General features: G+C 34.3%; 1 protein-coding gene across 13 annotated transcripts in view; it reads left to right on the forward strand.

Moving 5' to 3' along the window:
- TAF2 (TATA-box binding protein associated factor 2) overlaps nucleotides 1-18667 on the forward strand; it is an 81204-nt gene that overhangs the window by 13870 nt on the left and 48667 nt on the right. For 9 of the 13 annotated variants that reach the window (XM_089898780.1, XM_089898782.1, XM_089898786.1 and 6 more), the window contains exons 4-14: nucleotides 3287-3405; nucleotides 4763-4904; nucleotides 6128-6359; nucleotides 7553-7737; nucleotides 9050-9163; nucleotides 10771-10870; nucleotides 12503-12588; nucleotides 15495-15630; nucleotides 16639-16793; nucleotides 17439-17553; nucleotides 17904-18013. In XM_089898780.1, the coding sequence (XP_089754906.1) occupies nucleotides 3287-3405; nucleotides 4763-4904; nucleotides 6128-6359; nucleotides 7553-7737; nucleotides 9050-9163; nucleotides 10771-10870; nucleotides 12503-12588; nucleotides 15495-15630; nucleotides 16639-16793; nucleotides 17439-17553; nucleotides 17904-18013 (1494 nt within the window). Of the gene's footprint in view, nucleotides 1-3286; nucleotides 3486-4762; nucleotides 4905-6127; nucleotides 6360-7552; nucleotides 7738-9049; nucleotides 9164-10770; nucleotides 10871-12502; nucleotides 12589-15494; nucleotides 15631-16638; nucleotides 16794-17438; nucleotides 17554-17903; nucleotides 18014-18667 lie in introns of those variants that run through there. The other 4 variants (XM_089898787.1, XM_089898789.1, XM_089898790.1 and 1 more) reach the window with 4 other exon arrangements.

Genomic DNA, 18667 nt, shown 5'->3' on the forward strand with positions numbered 1-18667 from the left:
CGAATGTATACATAGTCTATGATTGGTGGTCTCACTCCTACATGTATATCCAATATGTTCACCAAGAAAAAAGTGCAGAACTGCTCACAGCAGCATTTGTAATAGTCAAAACTGTAAATTACCTGAAAACCCATCAATGGTAGAATGGTAGATTGTGGTATATTCTTACACTGTTGGAATTCTAAAAGTAATGAGAATGAATGACCAACAGCTAGATGCAATGATATGGATGGATTTCACAAACTTAATGTTGAATAAAGCAAGTCAGACACAAAAGAATGTGTATTAAGTTGTTAATCTATCTCATTAGATGTCAGAATAATAGGTTACCCTTGGTGGTAGGAAGCAGGGCTAGGTTAGTGATTACAAGAGGGCTTCTGGGAGGCTGGTAAAGTTCTGTTCTTGCTCTGCATGCTGGTTACTTTGGTTTTGTGAAAATTCATCGAACTGTATACTTAGTGTATATATATATTTCTGACGTATATTGTGCTTCCATGAAATGTTTTTAAACGGAGAAAAAGTTTACAAATAATTAAATCTTAAGTTTTGCAAAATCTGCACACACAGTTTTAAGAAGCACACGTTCTTTATCTGACAAAGAATTAACAGATTCTTTTAATTTAATATAGATGTTTATAATAGGTTCTTGGAGAAAATTCTTTTGATTACCTTAATTTACTAGTTTTTAAGTATCCCCTACAACATTACTCATCTTTAAGCTTTGTTTCCTTAAGGAAGAATGGGTGGTGGTTATAGGGCAGGGGCATATTAATATTTTGCAATCATTATTATTCTGAAAATTGAAAACACTTATAATCTTGTCTTGTAATTTTTGGCTTTTATTAGGTTATTATGAAAGGAAACATTTTTGATTCATATTATGAAAGGAAACACTGAAATCCAAGCCACGAGAAGATTGTTCCTCATAACTGACTTTCCAATAGATTCCATTTATAATGACTCACCATTTTATTTGGACCACTTTACCTTTTCTCAGGAAATAAGGAGACTGAGAATAATTTTCCATTAAAAAAAAATGAGTGGTTTTAATATGTAATGTTTAAATTTGGCCTTTTGTGTAACAAAGATTTTTTTATTTTTGAATTTCACAGATAACTGGGGGATATTACAAGTTCTTCAGCTACCTTTCAGATTTCATGTTTTTGAAATCTTACTGAAAAGAAATTGCAACCTATAAATGTACAAAGTAGTTTTTTAAATTAGATAGTATGTTAACTAAGTACTGGTAAGGATGCAGAGCAACTGGCATGTTCATATATTGCTGATGAGAATGCAGAATGGTATAGCTATTCTGGAAAACAGTTTAGCAGATTCTTATAAAGCTAAACTTATGTTTACCATATGACTCAGCAGTCCCACTCTTGGGTGTTTGTACTACAGAAATGAACATTAAATTCACATAAAAACTGTTACACAGTTATTTGTAGCAGCTTTATTCCTGATAGCCAAAAGCTGGAAGCAACCCAGATGTCTTTCAGTGGACGAATGAATAAACAATCTGTGGTACAGTCTATTCAATGTAATACTATTCATTATAAAAAGGGACAAACAATAGATACATGTAACACCTTAGATGAATTTCAAAGACATACTGAGTGAGATAAGCCAGCCTCAAAAGGTTGCATTCTGTATGATTCCATCTATTTGACACAGGGCATTGCACAAGGGGCTTTTGTGGATGGCAGAGCTGTTCTATATCCTGATTGTGGTGATGGTTGCACATGTAAAAATTTATAGAATTATATACCAAAGGAAAAAAGTTACTTTTACTGTATGATAATTAAAAAAAAAAAAAGATGGTATGTGAAAAAACAGTCATTTGTTTTTTTATTGTGGTCCTGGAGTTTTTAATACCTTTATTTTACATATTTAAGAGAAAGAAAGTGTTAAAATTATTGAGAAGTCTGCTTAACTACTTTTAGAACCTTGTGTTTTGTAGTTGTTAAAAGTCATAGTATTACATCCTTACTAGTTAGGAGAGAGTTGGAGATGGGGGAGGAATGGCCTCCATCATATTGAGAGTGTGTAAGTTTAATGTTTTCTTTCATGGCTTTTCCTCTTTTATTTTCCCTATAATTACTCTGTAGAGTATATGAAACTTGTCTTTTAACTAGGTTAAAAATTTATTAAGCTAGTGAAATATCACTGACTTGACTTTATGGAGTTATCTAATGGCAAGATGATAGACATAAAGGTGCACAACAAGAATATGGCTCACAGTATTGTGTCTAATCTTGTTTTCTCACTCTTGCCATTCCTTGTCTTTTTTCTTTCTTCCACTTCTTCCATATTACTTTAACTGATTTCAGTGAGGAAATGCGATATGTGTGTGTATGTATATACATATATATATATATATATATGAGTTATTTTTATGGAATAAAATTAGAAAATCAGATGAGAACAGTATTTTCATATTTTCATAAGGTTTCTGTGTATTGTTTTCATTCACTAGGAAATAAGGCCAAGTACCTGTTGAACAAATATTTTTTGAGTGTCCCCTGGTATTTAGGGGATATAACAGTGAACCATCCGAAAGTTCCTCTCCTTCATTAAGGTTACATTGTCATGTACTGGGGAGTGGAGGGGAGCAGTATTAAATTTTGAGGAATTAATTCCCATTCTGATTTGTTTTAAACACCTTAATTTCTGTCAGATTATAAAGCTTGTTGAATCCATTCAAATTTTTGCCAGATTGATAAAGAATAATTATTTTTTCAATTCTATGTATATTCTTTACATTTGTATTAGGAAAGTGTAGTGGCTTTGGCATTCTAAAATTAATGAAGTATGTGATAGTCATAATAATCACATAGCATTGGTGAGTAGACTATATATGCCATTGCATTTATAGTTTTTTTTTTGGTTTTTCTTTTCTTTTTTTGCAGTATGCGGGCATCTCACTGTTGTGGCCTCTCCCGTTGCAGAGCACAGGCTCTGGGCGCGCAGGCTCAGCAGCCATGGCTCATGGGCCCAGCCGCTCCGCGGCATGTGGGATCTTCCCGGACCGGGGCACGAACCTGTGTCCCCTGCATTGGCAGGCGGACTCTCAACCACTGCGCCACCAGGGAAGCCTGCATTTATAGTTTAATAGTTTTAGTCTTGGGAAATAGAGCAACAGTTACTTGGCTAAAGAGCATTCCTGTGAGTTATGTAAGATGATATAATGGTTACAAACAAATGGTGCCAAGTATTTAAGAAAATGCTTGGTGAAATATATGGCTTATTGTTAAAGCTGGCTTTCTCTTTTTTTTTTTTTCCTCAGGAGAAATCTCAATTATTTTTCCAATGCTTACGCAGCTGCGGTTAGTGCTGTGGATCCTGATGCAGGAAATGGAGAACTTTGCATTAAGGTTCCATCAGAGTTATGGAAACACGTTGATGGTAAAATACCAAGAACATGTTGAGTATACAGTAAAATCATGTTGGATTCAGTGACTAGAAACTTTTCATGAAAACTAATGGTTCCTAAATTATAAATTAATCAGTTGAAATATACAGGAGTTGGAAGCTCTTTTTTTCCTTAAAGATAATTGAAAAAAAAAAAAAAAAAGATAATTGGCTAACAGGAAAATAGCAATCAAGGGCTATGACAAAAAGCAACTCATTTCACTGTTGCTTTTAAAGCGAAAGTTATAAAACAAAAATTAGATGGTTGGAACAATTTGTCAAGATTTGAGAACCCACACAGTATTAACTCAGTTTAGAATTATAGCATTTTATAAAAGGAAGGATCCTAAAAAGTCATCTGATTCAGTTCTTTCCTTTTACGGAAGATTAATCTGAGGTTTAAAGAGAGTAAGTGACCTGCTGGATGTCACTAATTAGTAGTAGAGCCAAGGCTAGAATGTAGGGCTGCTAACACCCACTCTGCATACTTTTACTTTGTCTTATTATTTCTGAATCTTCTTTATTTCCTTGTATAAAGTTACAGCCATTATAATTATCATACATAACCTTCTGCCTACCTTTATTTTGCTTTATAAAATTAATCAAGATAAGGAAGTAAAAGACTTTGTTTTGTTTTTGCTCTTTTTGGATAGTTTGTATGTGTATATGGTGGGGGGAGGGGTTTACCTTGCAGGGGGGTTGCCTAGTTTAGGGTGCAGGCGTGGAAGGTCATCACTACATGTTCACGGGTTGGAGAAAGTCCATATGGTTGTAATGTTTTGAGGGAAATTAAAAGGAACATCTTTCTTTAATCTTACGGAAGCAACACGTATTTATTACTTAGAAATCAAACACAGTAAATAATGCTGCATAATGTAAATTTTTGGGTAGTCCTTCCCTCCTACCCCACTCCCTACTCCTTAAAGTCACAAGTAGGGTTAACAATCTGTGTGAGAATGTACTAAGAGAACAAACTTGAAAAGTAAGTTTTGAATTGGATCTGGAAGCCCTTAGCTATGTGGTAGTTTTAAACTATTTTCTTTAGGCAGTATAGCATTGTCAGAAATGTTGAGAGGGGGATATGGTCTGACCAGTATTTTGGGAGAACACAAGTAGCAGTGACTAGAATTGAGTGGAGGTAAGAACACCAGTGGAAGCAGACTGTTGAGTTCCTTATAGGCAAAGAGATGGTAAAAGCCTAAACTAGGTTAAGTAGTGTGATCTTTTATGTAAAGTTCAGCCTTTGATTCCCACTTTATGTTCAGTGCAAGTCTTTGCCCTTATTATATCGACTGCTGTTACCTAATTATATTTTTATATATCAATGTATGTATGTATTTATTTGTTGCAGAATTAAAGGTGCTAAAGATACACATCAATTTTTCTTTGGATCAGCCAAAAGGAGGTCTTCATTTTGTGGTACCCAGTGTAGAGGGAAGTATGGCAGAGAGAGGTGCTCATGTTTTCTCTTGTGGGTATCAAAATTCCACAAGGTAGATTACTAATTCTTACGTATTTCAGTTGATTTCATTTTTTCAATTGCATTTTTTTCTATGAATATGCAATACATGTATTTAGTGTAAAATGAGAAGTATGAGCTTGATCCCCAACTACTTGAACCTCTTCTGAATCGTGTTCCTCTTCAATCCTGTCTTCCCTCCTTTCCTTTTCAAGTCTACTGTTCTAAAGTTGTCTCAATTCTTTCATTTTTTAAACTTTTGTATTGAAGTAAAACATACAGAAAATTACACAAATTGTAAATAGAAAGCTCAATACATTTTCACAAGTGAACAAACTCGTGTAATTCACACTCACATCAAGAAAAAGAACATTAACATTACCAGCATCGCAGAGTACCCCTTCTACCCACTTCCATTCACTCTTGCCCACCTGATAGCCTCCTGCCCTAGGGCAACCACCATCCTGATATCTAAAATACTGTAGATTGATTACACCTATCTTTGAACTTTAGTAAATGGAAGCATATGCCTTATGCTCTTTATATCTGCCTTTCTTGTGTAACATTGTGGTAGTGAGATGTACCTTTATTGTTGCATGTAATTGTAGTTCATTCTCATAGCTCTGCAGTTAAACATGTTATTGAAATATTATGTTATGTGTAGTCTCCTCAGATTATTAACTCCTCCAAGCCAGGGATGATGTCTTATGTTTCTCTGTGTTTCAGTAGCAAGTACAGACCCTGGCACATAGTAAAACCTGATCTGAAGAGAACATTGAATAGAAATTTTATGTCTGGCTTTACCAGCACTGTTTGAATTTATGCAATGCATCACATACTCCAGAAAAGCAGTTTCCTGACGTTATGGAATAGATTCTGAATATTGTACTTTTAAAAACTTTCTTGTAAGCATTTTTAGTTTCCAAAAATGAATGCTACATAAAAACTGACTGTGAATATACAAGTAAAAATTATTTTTAATTAAAAAATTGGAAACTAAGAATTGCTTACCTCTTTTCAGGGTTTAAACTGGAGGTACTACATGATATATTTTATCAATATTGCCAATAATATTTGGAGACAGAACTTTATCTTTAATCACATTCTTTCAGGTTGCTCAGTAAAAAACATCAGTGGGCAAATAGCTAAAATTTCTTCTTGTGCATATTCTGTAAATGTTAAAATAACTTATATGTGGCAGAAACAATGTAGGTTATACTTTCAACATGTTTTCTGCACTGTTGATCTTTTTTCTAGATTTTGGTTCCCATGTGTTGATTCATACTCTGAATTATGTACATGGAAATTAGAATTTACAGTGGATGCTGCAATGGTGGCTGTTTCCAATGGAGATTTGGTGGAGACAGTGTATACCCATGATATGAGGAAGAAAACCTTCCATTACATGCTTACCATTCCAACAGCTGCGTCGAATATCTCCTTGGCCATTGGACCTTTTGAAATACTTGTAGATCCATATATGCATGAGGTAAATCATAGCTTCTTGCTTCTTTCCCTCCCACTCTTTCATGCCTAATCAGAAGAATATTAATTAAATACTAAGTTTTTCTTAATTCTTCTTTCAACTGTTAGAACTATCACTAGAGAGAAAAGGTTTCTTTATCTGAAATATATAATGACATGCAGTTTGGGCCCTGACCACTAATGTTAAATAAATGCTCACCGTTCACTTATGGTAGTCTCAAATCTGTTCTTTTATAATGTTGTCAGAAGAATAGTTTTTTATTGTATATTAAAAACTTTCCTTGCCTCCGTATCCTGCAGTAATCAAATTTCTTTAGCATGGCTTTCAAGAGCTTCTAGAATTTGACCCTAATATTCCTTTCTAGCTTTTTCCTCATTAGTTTTCTATTTATGGTTGTTATATTCAATATAGTTTACTTAGATTTTTTTCTGACCAAACCATATTTTTTCCCATCTTTGACTGTTTGGGATGTCCTCTTTTCCTCCTCTCCTTACCTATGAAACTTTTGTTCAATTCATAAAGTTTAGCATAAATGTAGTCTTCATGAAACCTTGCTGAGTCATTCTAGTCAGACTGATATGTCGTTATTGATGTTGTTCATTTGGCACAGAATCATAATAAGAGACAGTGAGACAGTATGTGATATTTGAGTGTCTGTGTCCAAAGTGGGATGTAATGTAAGATGTAATTATTTCTGTTGCTGATATTTCTTATCTCCTCACTACCAGTAAGCTTCCCTGCAGTTTTCATATTGTTTTTTATATGTACTGAAGATAGTATAATGACTGTTAATTATTTAAGATAGTACTATGATGTGCAGTATTCACTAGGTTAGATATTTATGAATCAAAGGCAGGTTTACAATAAGCCTTGGAAATTTAGATTGTTTTGTATGCATATGCAAAAGAAACTTTAATTTGGAACCAAAGTTATTATTTTCATTGGATCTAAGCATTTCAGACTTATAATCCATCATGAATTTAAGTCTTAAGTGTAATGAATATTTTGTAAACATAGTAAATAGTCACTAATTTCATACCAGTATTTTCTCTCAGTGCCACGGATTTGTTAAAAAAAAAAAAGGTGGGGGGCAGGGATTTATATGCAGCTTCATTTATAACTGAGATATTTAGGAAATTTAAGATTTCAGTTAACTCTTTTATTTAATGATCTTCTTCCCTGCTTTTTATTTTTAGGTTACTCATTTTTGTTTACCTCAGCTTCTTCCATTGCTTAAACATACCACGTCGTATCTTCATGAAGTTTTTGAGTTTTATGAAGAAATTCTTACATGTCGATACCCATATTCTTGTTTTAAGACTGTATTCATCGATGAGGCTTATGTTGAAGTGGCTGCTTATGCTTCCATGAGCATTTTTAGGTTTGTATCCAAATTCAGAAGGCCTAAATTAGGTTAATGATGTGAAGATAGGTTATTTATTTTGTGATCAATTTTTAAAATTATTTATTTAATTTATTTATTTTTGGTTGCATTGGGTCTTTGTTGCTGTGTGCGGGCTTTCTCTAGTTGTGGTGAGCGGAGGCTACTCTTCGTTGTGGTGTGCAGGCTTCTCGTTGCGGTGGCTTCTCTTGTTGCAGAGCACGGGCTCTAGGTGCATGGGCTTCAGTAGTTGTGGCTCGTGGGCTCTAGAGCGTAGGCTCAGTAGTTGTGGCACACGGGCTTAGTTGCTCCGTGACATGTAGGATCTTCCCAGACCAGGGCTCGAACCTGGGTCCCCTGCATTGGCAGACAGATCCTTAACCACTGCATCACCAGGGAAGCCCCTGTGATCAATTTTAAGATGCAGTTTGAACCTTTTCCCTTCAATTTAGTTATGGTTGGCTTTGTAGAAAATCCAGTTTTCAAAATTGAAAAATGTAGAAAAGCATAAAGAAGAACATTTCAAAATAACCCAAAAGATTCATAGTACTTTATCCAGAATTAACTGATACTAATTTTTTACATATGTGTTTAGTCTCTTTTTGGCTTATGCATTAAAAACAAAAATGATAACAAGTTACTATATGGGTATCTAGTGAGGTTTTTGTCCTAGCACTATTTAAAAATTTACTGATATCATCAGAAATTTGTATGCAAAAAAAAAAAAAAGAAAGTTTTATTTCTTTTTTCTTTTACCCTCTTTACCTCCCTCCCTTCTTTCATTCCTTGAAAAGTGCCAAATTTAGAAGTTATATGTCTCAGGGTCAGTCATTTTTTGGGGGGGGTCTATTTTCTCTTCTGTAAAATGGATATAATAATAGTGTTCTTGCATTCTTCCGAGTTGTTTAGACAATCTGATGGGTCAGTGCATTTGAAAGTAAATAATATAGCACAAAACATTAAAGTATTATTAGGAAAAGATTTTTGAAATTAGAAGAGCCCTTCATAAAAAGATCAGTCTCTGCTTAACATACCAGTTTCTGATTGATGCTGCAACCCCCTACCCTCCTAAAATGGTATTTATATTTTTCATGGAAATCAGTGGAAAACATTACAGTCCTTGCTTTAAACAAAAGTTATTAAGATTATGAATTTCAACTAAAATTGTAAAAGCTGTTGGGGACAGTATTCTGGTTTTTCTCTTTTATGTATTAATTAAATTCTGTTATTTTAAAAGTGTGATTATTTTATTTTGATTGAATAATTATTTATTTCTTGGTTATAATGAGCTGTCTCTTCTTTTAAATTCCAGCACAAATCTGTTACACAGTGCCATGATTATAGATGAGACACCTTTGACTAGAAGGTGTTTAGCCCAGTCCTTGGCCCAGCAGTTTTTTGGATGTTTCATATCCAGAATGTCTTGGTGAGTAATTTCAAAGTTTACAACTACTGAGAAAAATCAGGAAAGTTTATTTTTATTTTCTTTTCCTGCAGTGTAAGTTGAACTTTGTCCTAACTGCAGATAATTAACAGACACTATTATATATATTTAAAGAAAAGTAATAAGTATAAATTTCATCCTAAATTTTTGGCTGTGTCCTCAGTATATCAATAGAGTTAATTTTGTAATATGCAATAAGAATAAGGTAAGAATTTTGATAACATCAGTTCTTAAAGAACTAAATAAATACTGTAGATACAAGGACTTCAGTGTACAGAGAACTATAGTTAGAATTCTGATGTCAGTATTCAGTGCAATTGGTAATACTTAAGGTAAAATAATGGTCCTCTACAATAGTGATGATACTATAGGGATTTTCCTGTTAGTTCCTAGATTTGTGCTAATTTACTTGAAAGATGTGAGAAATACAACACTTTTTATTTTCTTTTTTAAACTTGAGATGAATTTGAAGAAATAGACAAAATTCCCTTAAGATTATAACTTATGATTATAATATATAGTATGTAAGTCTTGGTGTCTTTTTCTTTCTTTCTGGAGGGGAAAGGGTGGAGGGTAAGGCCTCTTGATTTGTAATTTTCCTAAGACATAGTTTCATTAAAGGATAGTATCTGGAACATGATAGACAAAATGTTTTAATGAACGAATGAATGAATGGATAAACATACGAATAAATAAATGAATGAAAGGTGTCATTGCCTTTCCACTTAAGAAACTAAAAAATAAGTAATTAAACTTGAGGTCTTAGAATCTCACTGATAATTATGCATGGGATTGGTAATAAAAGAATGTGGACTTTTAAGAATTGAGCAGTATTGGGGCTTCCCTGGTGGCACAGTGGTTAAGGATCCGCCTGCCAATGCAGGGGACCCGGGTTTGAGCCCTGGTCTGGGAAGATCCCACATGCCGCGGAGAAGCTGAGCCCGTGCGCAACAACTTCTGAGCCTGTGCTCTAGAGCCCGCAAGCCACAACTGCTGAAGCCTGCGTGCCTAGAGCCCGTGCTCTGCAGCAAGAGAAGCCACCACAGTGAGAAGCCCGGGCACCGCGATGAAGAGTAGCCCTCGGTCACTGCAACTAGAGAAAGCCCGCGCACAGCAATGAAGACCCAACGCAGCCATCAATCAATCAATCAATCAATCAATCAAAAAAAAAAGAGAAAGAATTGAGCAGTATGGTCCTGGCTATGTGCACCTCTTCCCTTAGAGGCAGACAGTATGGGCAGACTTGGGTATAAGGGAAGCAGTACTGCCAGAGCAAAGCACAAACATAGGTACCTTGAACCAAGAGTATAAAGTGGTCTTATAATTAAGTTGATGCCAGATGTGAAGAAGGTACAATGAATGGATAGGCAGAATTCAGTCAGAGGAAGTGGGAAAACCAAATGGTTTGATAACTTTCATTTTCTTTAAGAAGGCAGAGAAGTACATGCTAATGCTTGTTCTGTTACCCTCTTTGGCCTTTGGCCAAAAATATCTGAAGAATTTTTATTATTAAAATAATAAAATTTATTATATTTTATTTATATTAAAAATATATAAAATGATATATTATTATTTGACTTTTTGCTTAGGTCTGATGAATGGGTATTGAAGGGAATTTCAGGCTATATTTATGGTCTCTGGATGAAAAAAACTTTTGGTGTTAATGAATATCGCCATTGGATTAAAGAGGTAAAAGCAACTAGATCCATTTTCCACTTAGAAGTCAATAAGACATGTTAGTGTTCTCCAGATTTTCAAGTCATGTGTCCTTTATTTTTTAGTAACTATAAAATACTTATTGTCAGTTGAAAGTCCTTGAGTTTTTCCAGCAAAATGAGAATCATTTTACAGAGAAAGACTAATGGTCTATTTTATCTGCTTTCCATTGTCAGTGTTGGCCTCCAAAGACTTTTTTGCTAAGAACGAGAATATTTAAGCTCCTTAAACATCAAGTTAGTTGTTAGATATATTCCAGCTCCTCATAGTAGTCATTTTTAATGTAATTTTGTGCTTTCTAAATTTGTTTAGGCTTAGAACCTAGATTCTGGAGTCAGTTTGCTTTTCATTTTGCTTCATACATTCACAAGCTTTATTTATGATTTTGCTTAATCTTTCCAAGTGTCTTTTGTATAAGGAGAGTAAGTAGTAGTAGTATCTACTACTACTAGTAGTATCTACTGCTACTACTAGTATGGACAGGGATTGTGAGACGTTATACGTGTGATGTGCATAGTGCTTAGGTCATAATAAGTACTTATTGTATGTTGGCTAGTCCTTCAGTGTATTTATGTTCTCTCTCATTTTCACATCTTTTCCCATTATTTAAAGATTTGGCCAAAAAGAGAAAGTCAGTTGTATTTTGCCTAGCCCATTCTGTTCATATACATTTTAATCATATCATGTTTATCTTCTCACCTCTCAGGGGGGAAAATTTCAGCCTTTAATAGCCTCATTAAATAGGCCCCCTCTATCCTCCTTCTTTTCTCATTTTATATACCTTCACCATCTAAACCTAAACTTAAGTAAGCCAAAAAGTAATTGCAAAAGATTTCAAATATCGAGAACTATAAAAGATTCATACATCTAGAACTGAAGAGTCCATTTTTAATTTCAAAAACTTAAAGTGTTTCAGGCACTGTTACAAACATTTTATAAATAGTAGCTATCTTAATCCTCCTAGCTACTCTTACTATTTGCATTTTACAGATAAGGAAACTGAGGCACAGAGAGGTTACGTTATTTGGCTAAAGTTACACAGCTAGTAAGTAGTAGAGCCAGGATTCAAACCTGGCTTTTAACTATTTCATTATGATTTTTCCCACTTCTCTGTACTGCTTGTATGTTACCTACACTAGTCATGAATTTCCAGCACAGTTGTGTTGTCTTTTTCCACTTAAACTTTTATTTTTTCATTTTGATCTGTCATATTAAAGAAAACTAGAGAAGTTTTAAAATTATAGATCCTGTCATAACTTTATCCCTATTTGTTTTTACTTGCTTAAATCCTCCACCAGAAGCAAAATACAGAGAAGGAAGAAATAAACTTGGAGAACAGGTCAGAGAGGTTGGGGAGAGCCATTAGGAAAACTTGCCAGGCTACTGGCCAGCCCTAAAGTCACAAAGTAGAGAAGGCTTTTTGGCTCTATCATTCGGCCAGTTGTGTAGTCTGCTTTGTTTATAACATAAACTACCCTTCAAATACATTTCATTTATTTTCAGAAATTTCCATTCTGATTCCGGGAAATTGGAAACCACAGTTGAATTCTAAAATTTGATATGTAAAATAATTTTCACTGACCCCTATTTTTATGTCTTTTTAAGGAGCTGGACAAAATAGTGGCGTACGAACTAAAAACTGGTGGAGTTTTATTACATCCCATATTTGGTGGAGGAAAAGAGAAGGATAAGTATGTTTATTGTTCAGAGATACTACAAACCTTGTTTTATGGGATTAGTCTTTTAGGATCACTTGTATGTGTATCGAGGCCCACACAGGCCAAAGAAGTGTTAATAATGGTCTGTAATTATACTGAGCCCATAGATACTGGTAGTATTCTAATTACTCCTTTCATTACTTTTGCATGTGATGACTGTAAATGGATTTAAACGTTAAAAAAAGACTAAAAATAATAAAGCTTTTTTCTTTTTCATGTTAATTTCCTAATGCTAATATATTGTACTATTCCCATAAATGTTTAAAAATAATAGAAAAGGCTAAGTAGATGATTTCAGCATCAACATGTCCTACCTATACCTGTTTATCTGAATGGTCAGCTACCTAGACACTTATTTACTCTTTCCTTTTTTTTTTTTTGGCGGTACACGGGCCTCTCACTGCTGCGGCCTCTCCCGTTGCGGAGCACAGGCTCCGGACGCGCAGGCTCAGCGGCCATGGCTCACAGGCCGAGCCGCTCCGCGGCATGTGGGATCTTCCCGGACCAGGGCACGAACCTGTGTCCCCTGCATCGGCAGGCGGACTCTCAACCACTGCGCCACCAGGGAAGCCCCCCCTCTTTCCTTTTATTTCCCTTTTTCTCACTTTCCTTCTTTTCTTTCCCTTTCTATTTTTTAGCAAGTCACTGAGACAACCACTTATAACAACATAATGGTACTAGCAGGGATTCTTATTTGTTCTAGGGTCCATGAATTCTCTAAGGGAATATGGATTGAATTGGATGGGAAAGTTTTTCTGTATTTTTTACTCACCATTAACTGAAATTTTATATTTCTTTTAATTATGACTGTAGGTAACAGACAGTGCTGTGACTTTGTCAACAGTAGAAATCATGGATGTTTTCTTGTCACATTTTAATTGTTAGCAAGTATCTTGAAATATTCTTTGCACTCATTACCTTAAAATTAGTACAGTAGACCACTGCTAGGTCTTGTTATTTAATGCATTAATAAACTGGCACATATGTTGGTAATGTCATAGATTTAAAAAATATTTTGATAACTGTATTTCATTATAATTGGTTTCCTTTGTAAACCTGTGTATTTTATTGTGCACATTTAAAAGCAGTTTTTTCTGTGGTCCATAGGATTAACCAGACTACCCAAGTGTCTAAAAGTACAACAAAGGTTAAGAAACTGCAAGTTGTATAATCAGTAGTCTTTTCTTTGGTGGAAGTATGGTCACTGAGACAAGATTAGGTCAGTGGCAAGGCATAGGAATTTGGAGTTAGACAGACTTGGATTTTTGTAGTTACTGATTTTTGTGAGCCTAGAAAATTGTATAACCTTTGTGAGTGTGTGTTTTAATGTGTAAAACAACAATGATTATCCATCTTAACCATGTTTCTTGCCAGGATTACTTGAGGTAAAGCTTTATGCATAGTATGCACTCATTAAAATGTTAGTTCCTTTCCCTTTCTTCTCTTGACTGCCTGCTATATGGCAGTTTCCCAGCATATAATTAGAGCATTCCCATTGTGTGTAAATAATTATTTACACTAAATGCTTTTACCTTTGTTCTGTCCATTTATTTAGTTCCTTTTTTATGTTTGATTTTCAAAATTTATGTATAAAAGCAACACATGAATGCATGCTCTTTGAAGAGATTCAAAACAAGACAGTTCAGAAGTATGTGGAGTAAAAAGTAAAAGATCTTTTTTAGCCCTCTTACCACTTCTCACTCCCATTACTTCCTCTCTTGGAGATAACCTGATTATAAATTTGGTATATTGTCTTCCAGACCTCTTTTTTTTCTGGTCTTTATTTATGTGTATATGACAGTTACAAAATACAATTTAGTTATGCGTGTTACTGTGTACTTCTCTTTTTTAAAAAATTAACCATATCTGTATTTTGGCAAGCATTCCATGTGACTGTACGTGAATTTACTTTGTTCTGTTTATATGCTATATAGTATTCCATTATACCTTGGAATTTATTTAACCTTTTTCATATTGCTGTCCATAAGCCCAGAAGTAATAATGGAGTATAAAAGTAATTTTTCAAATATCAAATTACAAAATTTTATATTTCAGTATGCCATGCTTTTTTAAGGAAGTGTAATGACTATTCTTACACATTGATTGTGAGAGTATAATTTGGTACACTGATTTTGAAGGGTAATTTGTTAGTACCAATCAGAATTTTAAAATGGGTAATTTTTAGATTCAGCAATTCAACTTCTGAGTATGTTATCATATAGAAATTATTCTTCTAGATATTTGCCATACAGAAATACTGCACATGTATGAAAAGATAATCACTGTAGCATTATTTGAAATAATAAAAAAGCATAAACACCTTAAATGTTCATGTATGTTGTAAATATTTTCTACAGACTGTACCTATCTTTTAATTTACTGATGCTCTCATGTCAGAATTTTTAATTTTTACATAGTCTGGTCTTTATGTCCTCTGGATTTTATATTTTTCCTTGTGAAGATTTTTCCCACCCCAAAATTATGAAAAGATATTTTTTCCTTTATTTTCTTCTAGTACTTTTATAATTGTTTTTGTTTAAGATATGTAATCCATCTTGAATGTTTTTTGTATATGCTTTAACCTGGGGATGTTGATTGGAATTGCATTGATTGTATGGATGAATTTGGAAAGCATTGAAATATTTACACTATTGTGTCTTCCTACCAGGAGGTTGGCATGTGTTTCTGTTCATTCAAATTTTCCTTTATGTCTAGTTAAGTTATTTTTAGATGTTTCCTAGTCTTCGTTGCTCTCATACTAAGGAAATTGCTAAGGTATTCCCATGAGGTTTTTGATTTATTGTCTTGATGTAGCTATGAAATTTATTGTTTATTTAATTCAAATTTGTTATATTAAACAAATCTGTTTATTTTTTTAGTCCAGCATCCCATCTACACTTTTCCATAAAGCATCCACATACGCTGTCCTGGGAATACTACACTATGTTTCAGTGTAAAGCTCACCTTGTGATGAGATTGATTGAAAACAGGATCAGTATGGAATTTATGTTACAAGTAAGTATTAAAGAACTTAACAATTGTAAAGAAAGATCTGTTCTATATGTATATAATCTGAATACTATTCTGTAGAATAGGAGTCAGGGCATCCAATTAGCTGTTTGCCCAGTAAGTAACCTGTTCTTTTTGTTTGTGTTTCCTCAGATGTAGAGTGGGTATGAATACTTGACCCACTTAATATAGGATTTTTATGAAGATAAAACTAAAATGTGAGGTTAAAAGTAAAACCTGTTTATGCTATGATTTTGTGTCTGGCATTATTTAGAATATTAAGGATGAAGTGCCATTTACAAATATTTTCAATAGAAAAAAGCACATTTATCTAAAAGATGGTTATTTTTGCTATCGCTAAATTCTGCCATATGTTTTAAGCAAGTTTTGGCGGAAATAGTTGATATGTACTAGTTGAGGTAATAGAAAGCCAGTTGTATTATAAATGTTCAGCTATTCTTTTTCCATTGATAATATTCTTAGAGGTAAGTGGAAAATAACTTTTAAGTCATCTTTTTTTAAAAAGCATTTTAAATTTGCCTTAAAGTTAAGTTTCTTGAATCCTTCTGTCCTTTATCTTGCCTTTAAAGAGCAGAAATATTAAATGAGATGTGGTCTGTAAAGAGCCGGTTCACTTCTTAGAGTGGTATAAATGCAAATGAGTGTTCTCAACTTCTTAAAGAACGTATAGTTCCTATGTAAAGCTCGTAGCACAATATGTTATAGGTGTTGTATAGTATTATAGCTCTTAAAAACACAGTATTCATTGTCTGGCCAGGATGTCATTAAAATTCAATTATATTTAGAGGAAGAATGATTTTATAGTCTGGCTGTTTAAATCTTTTCATGCTTCCACTGCTAATAGTCTTTAACTAAAACAATCAATGAAGTAAGATGTGAAATTGCCTTCTGTAATTGTCTATAATAAAGTTATAATGCAAAGTGGGAATAGTACAGAATTGCAAGCAATGTATATTATCTTATACAAACTAAATGATACTTTGATTCTTGCAGGTTTTCAATAAACTGCTAAGTTTGGCTAGTACTGCTTCATCTCAGAAGTTCCAGTCACATATGTGGAGTCAGATGTTGGTTTCCACATCTGGATTTTTGAAATCCATCTCGAATGTCTCTGGCAAAGACATCCAGCCTTTAATAAAGCAGTGGGTGTATCCTTTTCAATAGCAGTTCAGCAAAGGGAAGGTTATGTGTATAAGGGGAAGGAGGAAGAAAAGGGCTTTGCGGGATGAAAGGAGGTAAGTAATAGTAGAAATAACCAGGAACTGTAAATCATTTCCTCTAAGGTGCCTACTAGGTATTGAGACACACATACATACACATCTGTATTTGTAAAATTTGGCATAAAGTACCTTTTAGTGTGTGAGTATAGCAATAGGTTTGATGGTGAGGGAGGTAAATAATCCACCAGACAGGCCTGTAGGATTACTTGTAAGATGCAGTGGTCTGGTGACTTCTAGATGTGGTTAGAGGTTGGCACAATTTGAGTGGTATCTTGGAACTTTTCAATTGTTACATTTTTTTCATTTCAAGGCACTATATTAATAACCCAGTAGAGTGGTTTTGCTTCTTTCAAAAAAACTAATTTCTTAATGTTTCAGAATTTCTTTTTAAATCTGGGGAAACATTTTTCACAAGAATTTTGAATACTTTGCCACCTGGTTTAGAGTGGAGTACGCTCTTAAGCTTTGAACCAGGGGGAATGCATTTGAAAGTTATTACTACCCTAATGAATAATTTATTTTGTTTAGTACGTATTTATTTTAGTATGCAAAAATTCCTTTACAATTCTTCAGAGACCAGAGCGGAGTGGTAAAATTTTATGGAAGTTTTGCCTTTAATAGAAAACGAAATGTCTTGGAATTGGAAATAAAACAAGATTATACATCTCCTGGAACTCAGAAATATGTGGTAAGTTTTTTTTCCAAAATGGCCTCCTGCACTGCTTTCTCGCCAGTTTAAATAAAGGAAGGGTTTATGGTTGGGAAGCTGGTTGGAAGTTTCATAGTGAGATTTTGTTTGCAAAGAATGAAATTGAGAAAACACCAAGTGTCAGGGAAGGGAGAAGAGGGTTGCTGTTACAGATCTTGGAGGAAACAAATTCTCCCAATTATCCCCACCTCTGGTACCAGCTGCCTTTCTGTGTCTCCACATGGAGGTCTTGTATAGTGTTATATCTTGATATATATACCTGTACACATAAGAACACACATTGGTTTTTTTTCTAGTACTATCTTTGAACAGTATGTTTCTTTTTAAAGGGACCACTTAAAGTGACAGTACAGGAGTTAGATGGATCCTTCAATCATACATTGCAAATTGAAGAAAACAGTCTTAAACATGATATACCCTGCCATTCCAAAAGCAGAAGGTAGGCATTGGATCATAACTATAAACTTCAGTCTCACAGATTAAAATGCCAAAATAAAAACCCTAATGTATACCTAATTTTTAAGTAGAGAACATGTTGTCTAGTATTTTCCCCCCTTTTACTTCAAGTTAGTATTACCAAACGTTCTTTTTTTTTTTTTTTAATTTATTTATTTTTGGCTGTGTTGGGTCTTTGTTGCTGTGCGCGGGCTTCTCATTGCGGTGGCTTCTCTTGTTGCGGAGCGTGGACTCTAGGTGTGCAGGCTTCATTAGTTGTAGTACACGGGCTCAGTAGTTGTGGCTTGTGGGCTCTAGAGCACAGGCTCAATAGTTGTGGTGCATGGGCTTAGTTGTTCTGTGGCATGTGGGATCTTCCCGGACCAGGGCTTAAACCCGTGTCCCCTGCATTGGCAGGCAGATTCTTAACCGCTGTGCCACCAGGGAAGTCCCCAAACATTCTTTATTTGCTTTCTGTTCTTGACAACATTCGTATCCTTAGAATTAAATAATTAATTTTAAAATTTAGGTTTGAGAATCCTTATTTTGTAGGGACAGGGGGAAGTGGAATGGAAGTTTGAGTTTTTGGAGCCAGGAAAACTTCAAGACAAATCGCTTAGGTTCATTCTTATTAGTCTCATTTGATTAATATCTATAG

This window comes from Delphinapterus leucas, chromosome 17 (genome assembly GCF_059928025.1).
Source record: "Delphinapterus leucas isolate spDelLeu-1000000601 "Yukka" chromosome 17, BTC_Dleu_Yukka2, whole genome shotgun sequence".
NCBI lineage: Eukaryota > Metazoa > Chordata > Mammalia > Artiodactyla > Monodontidae > Delphinapterus > Delphinapterus leucas.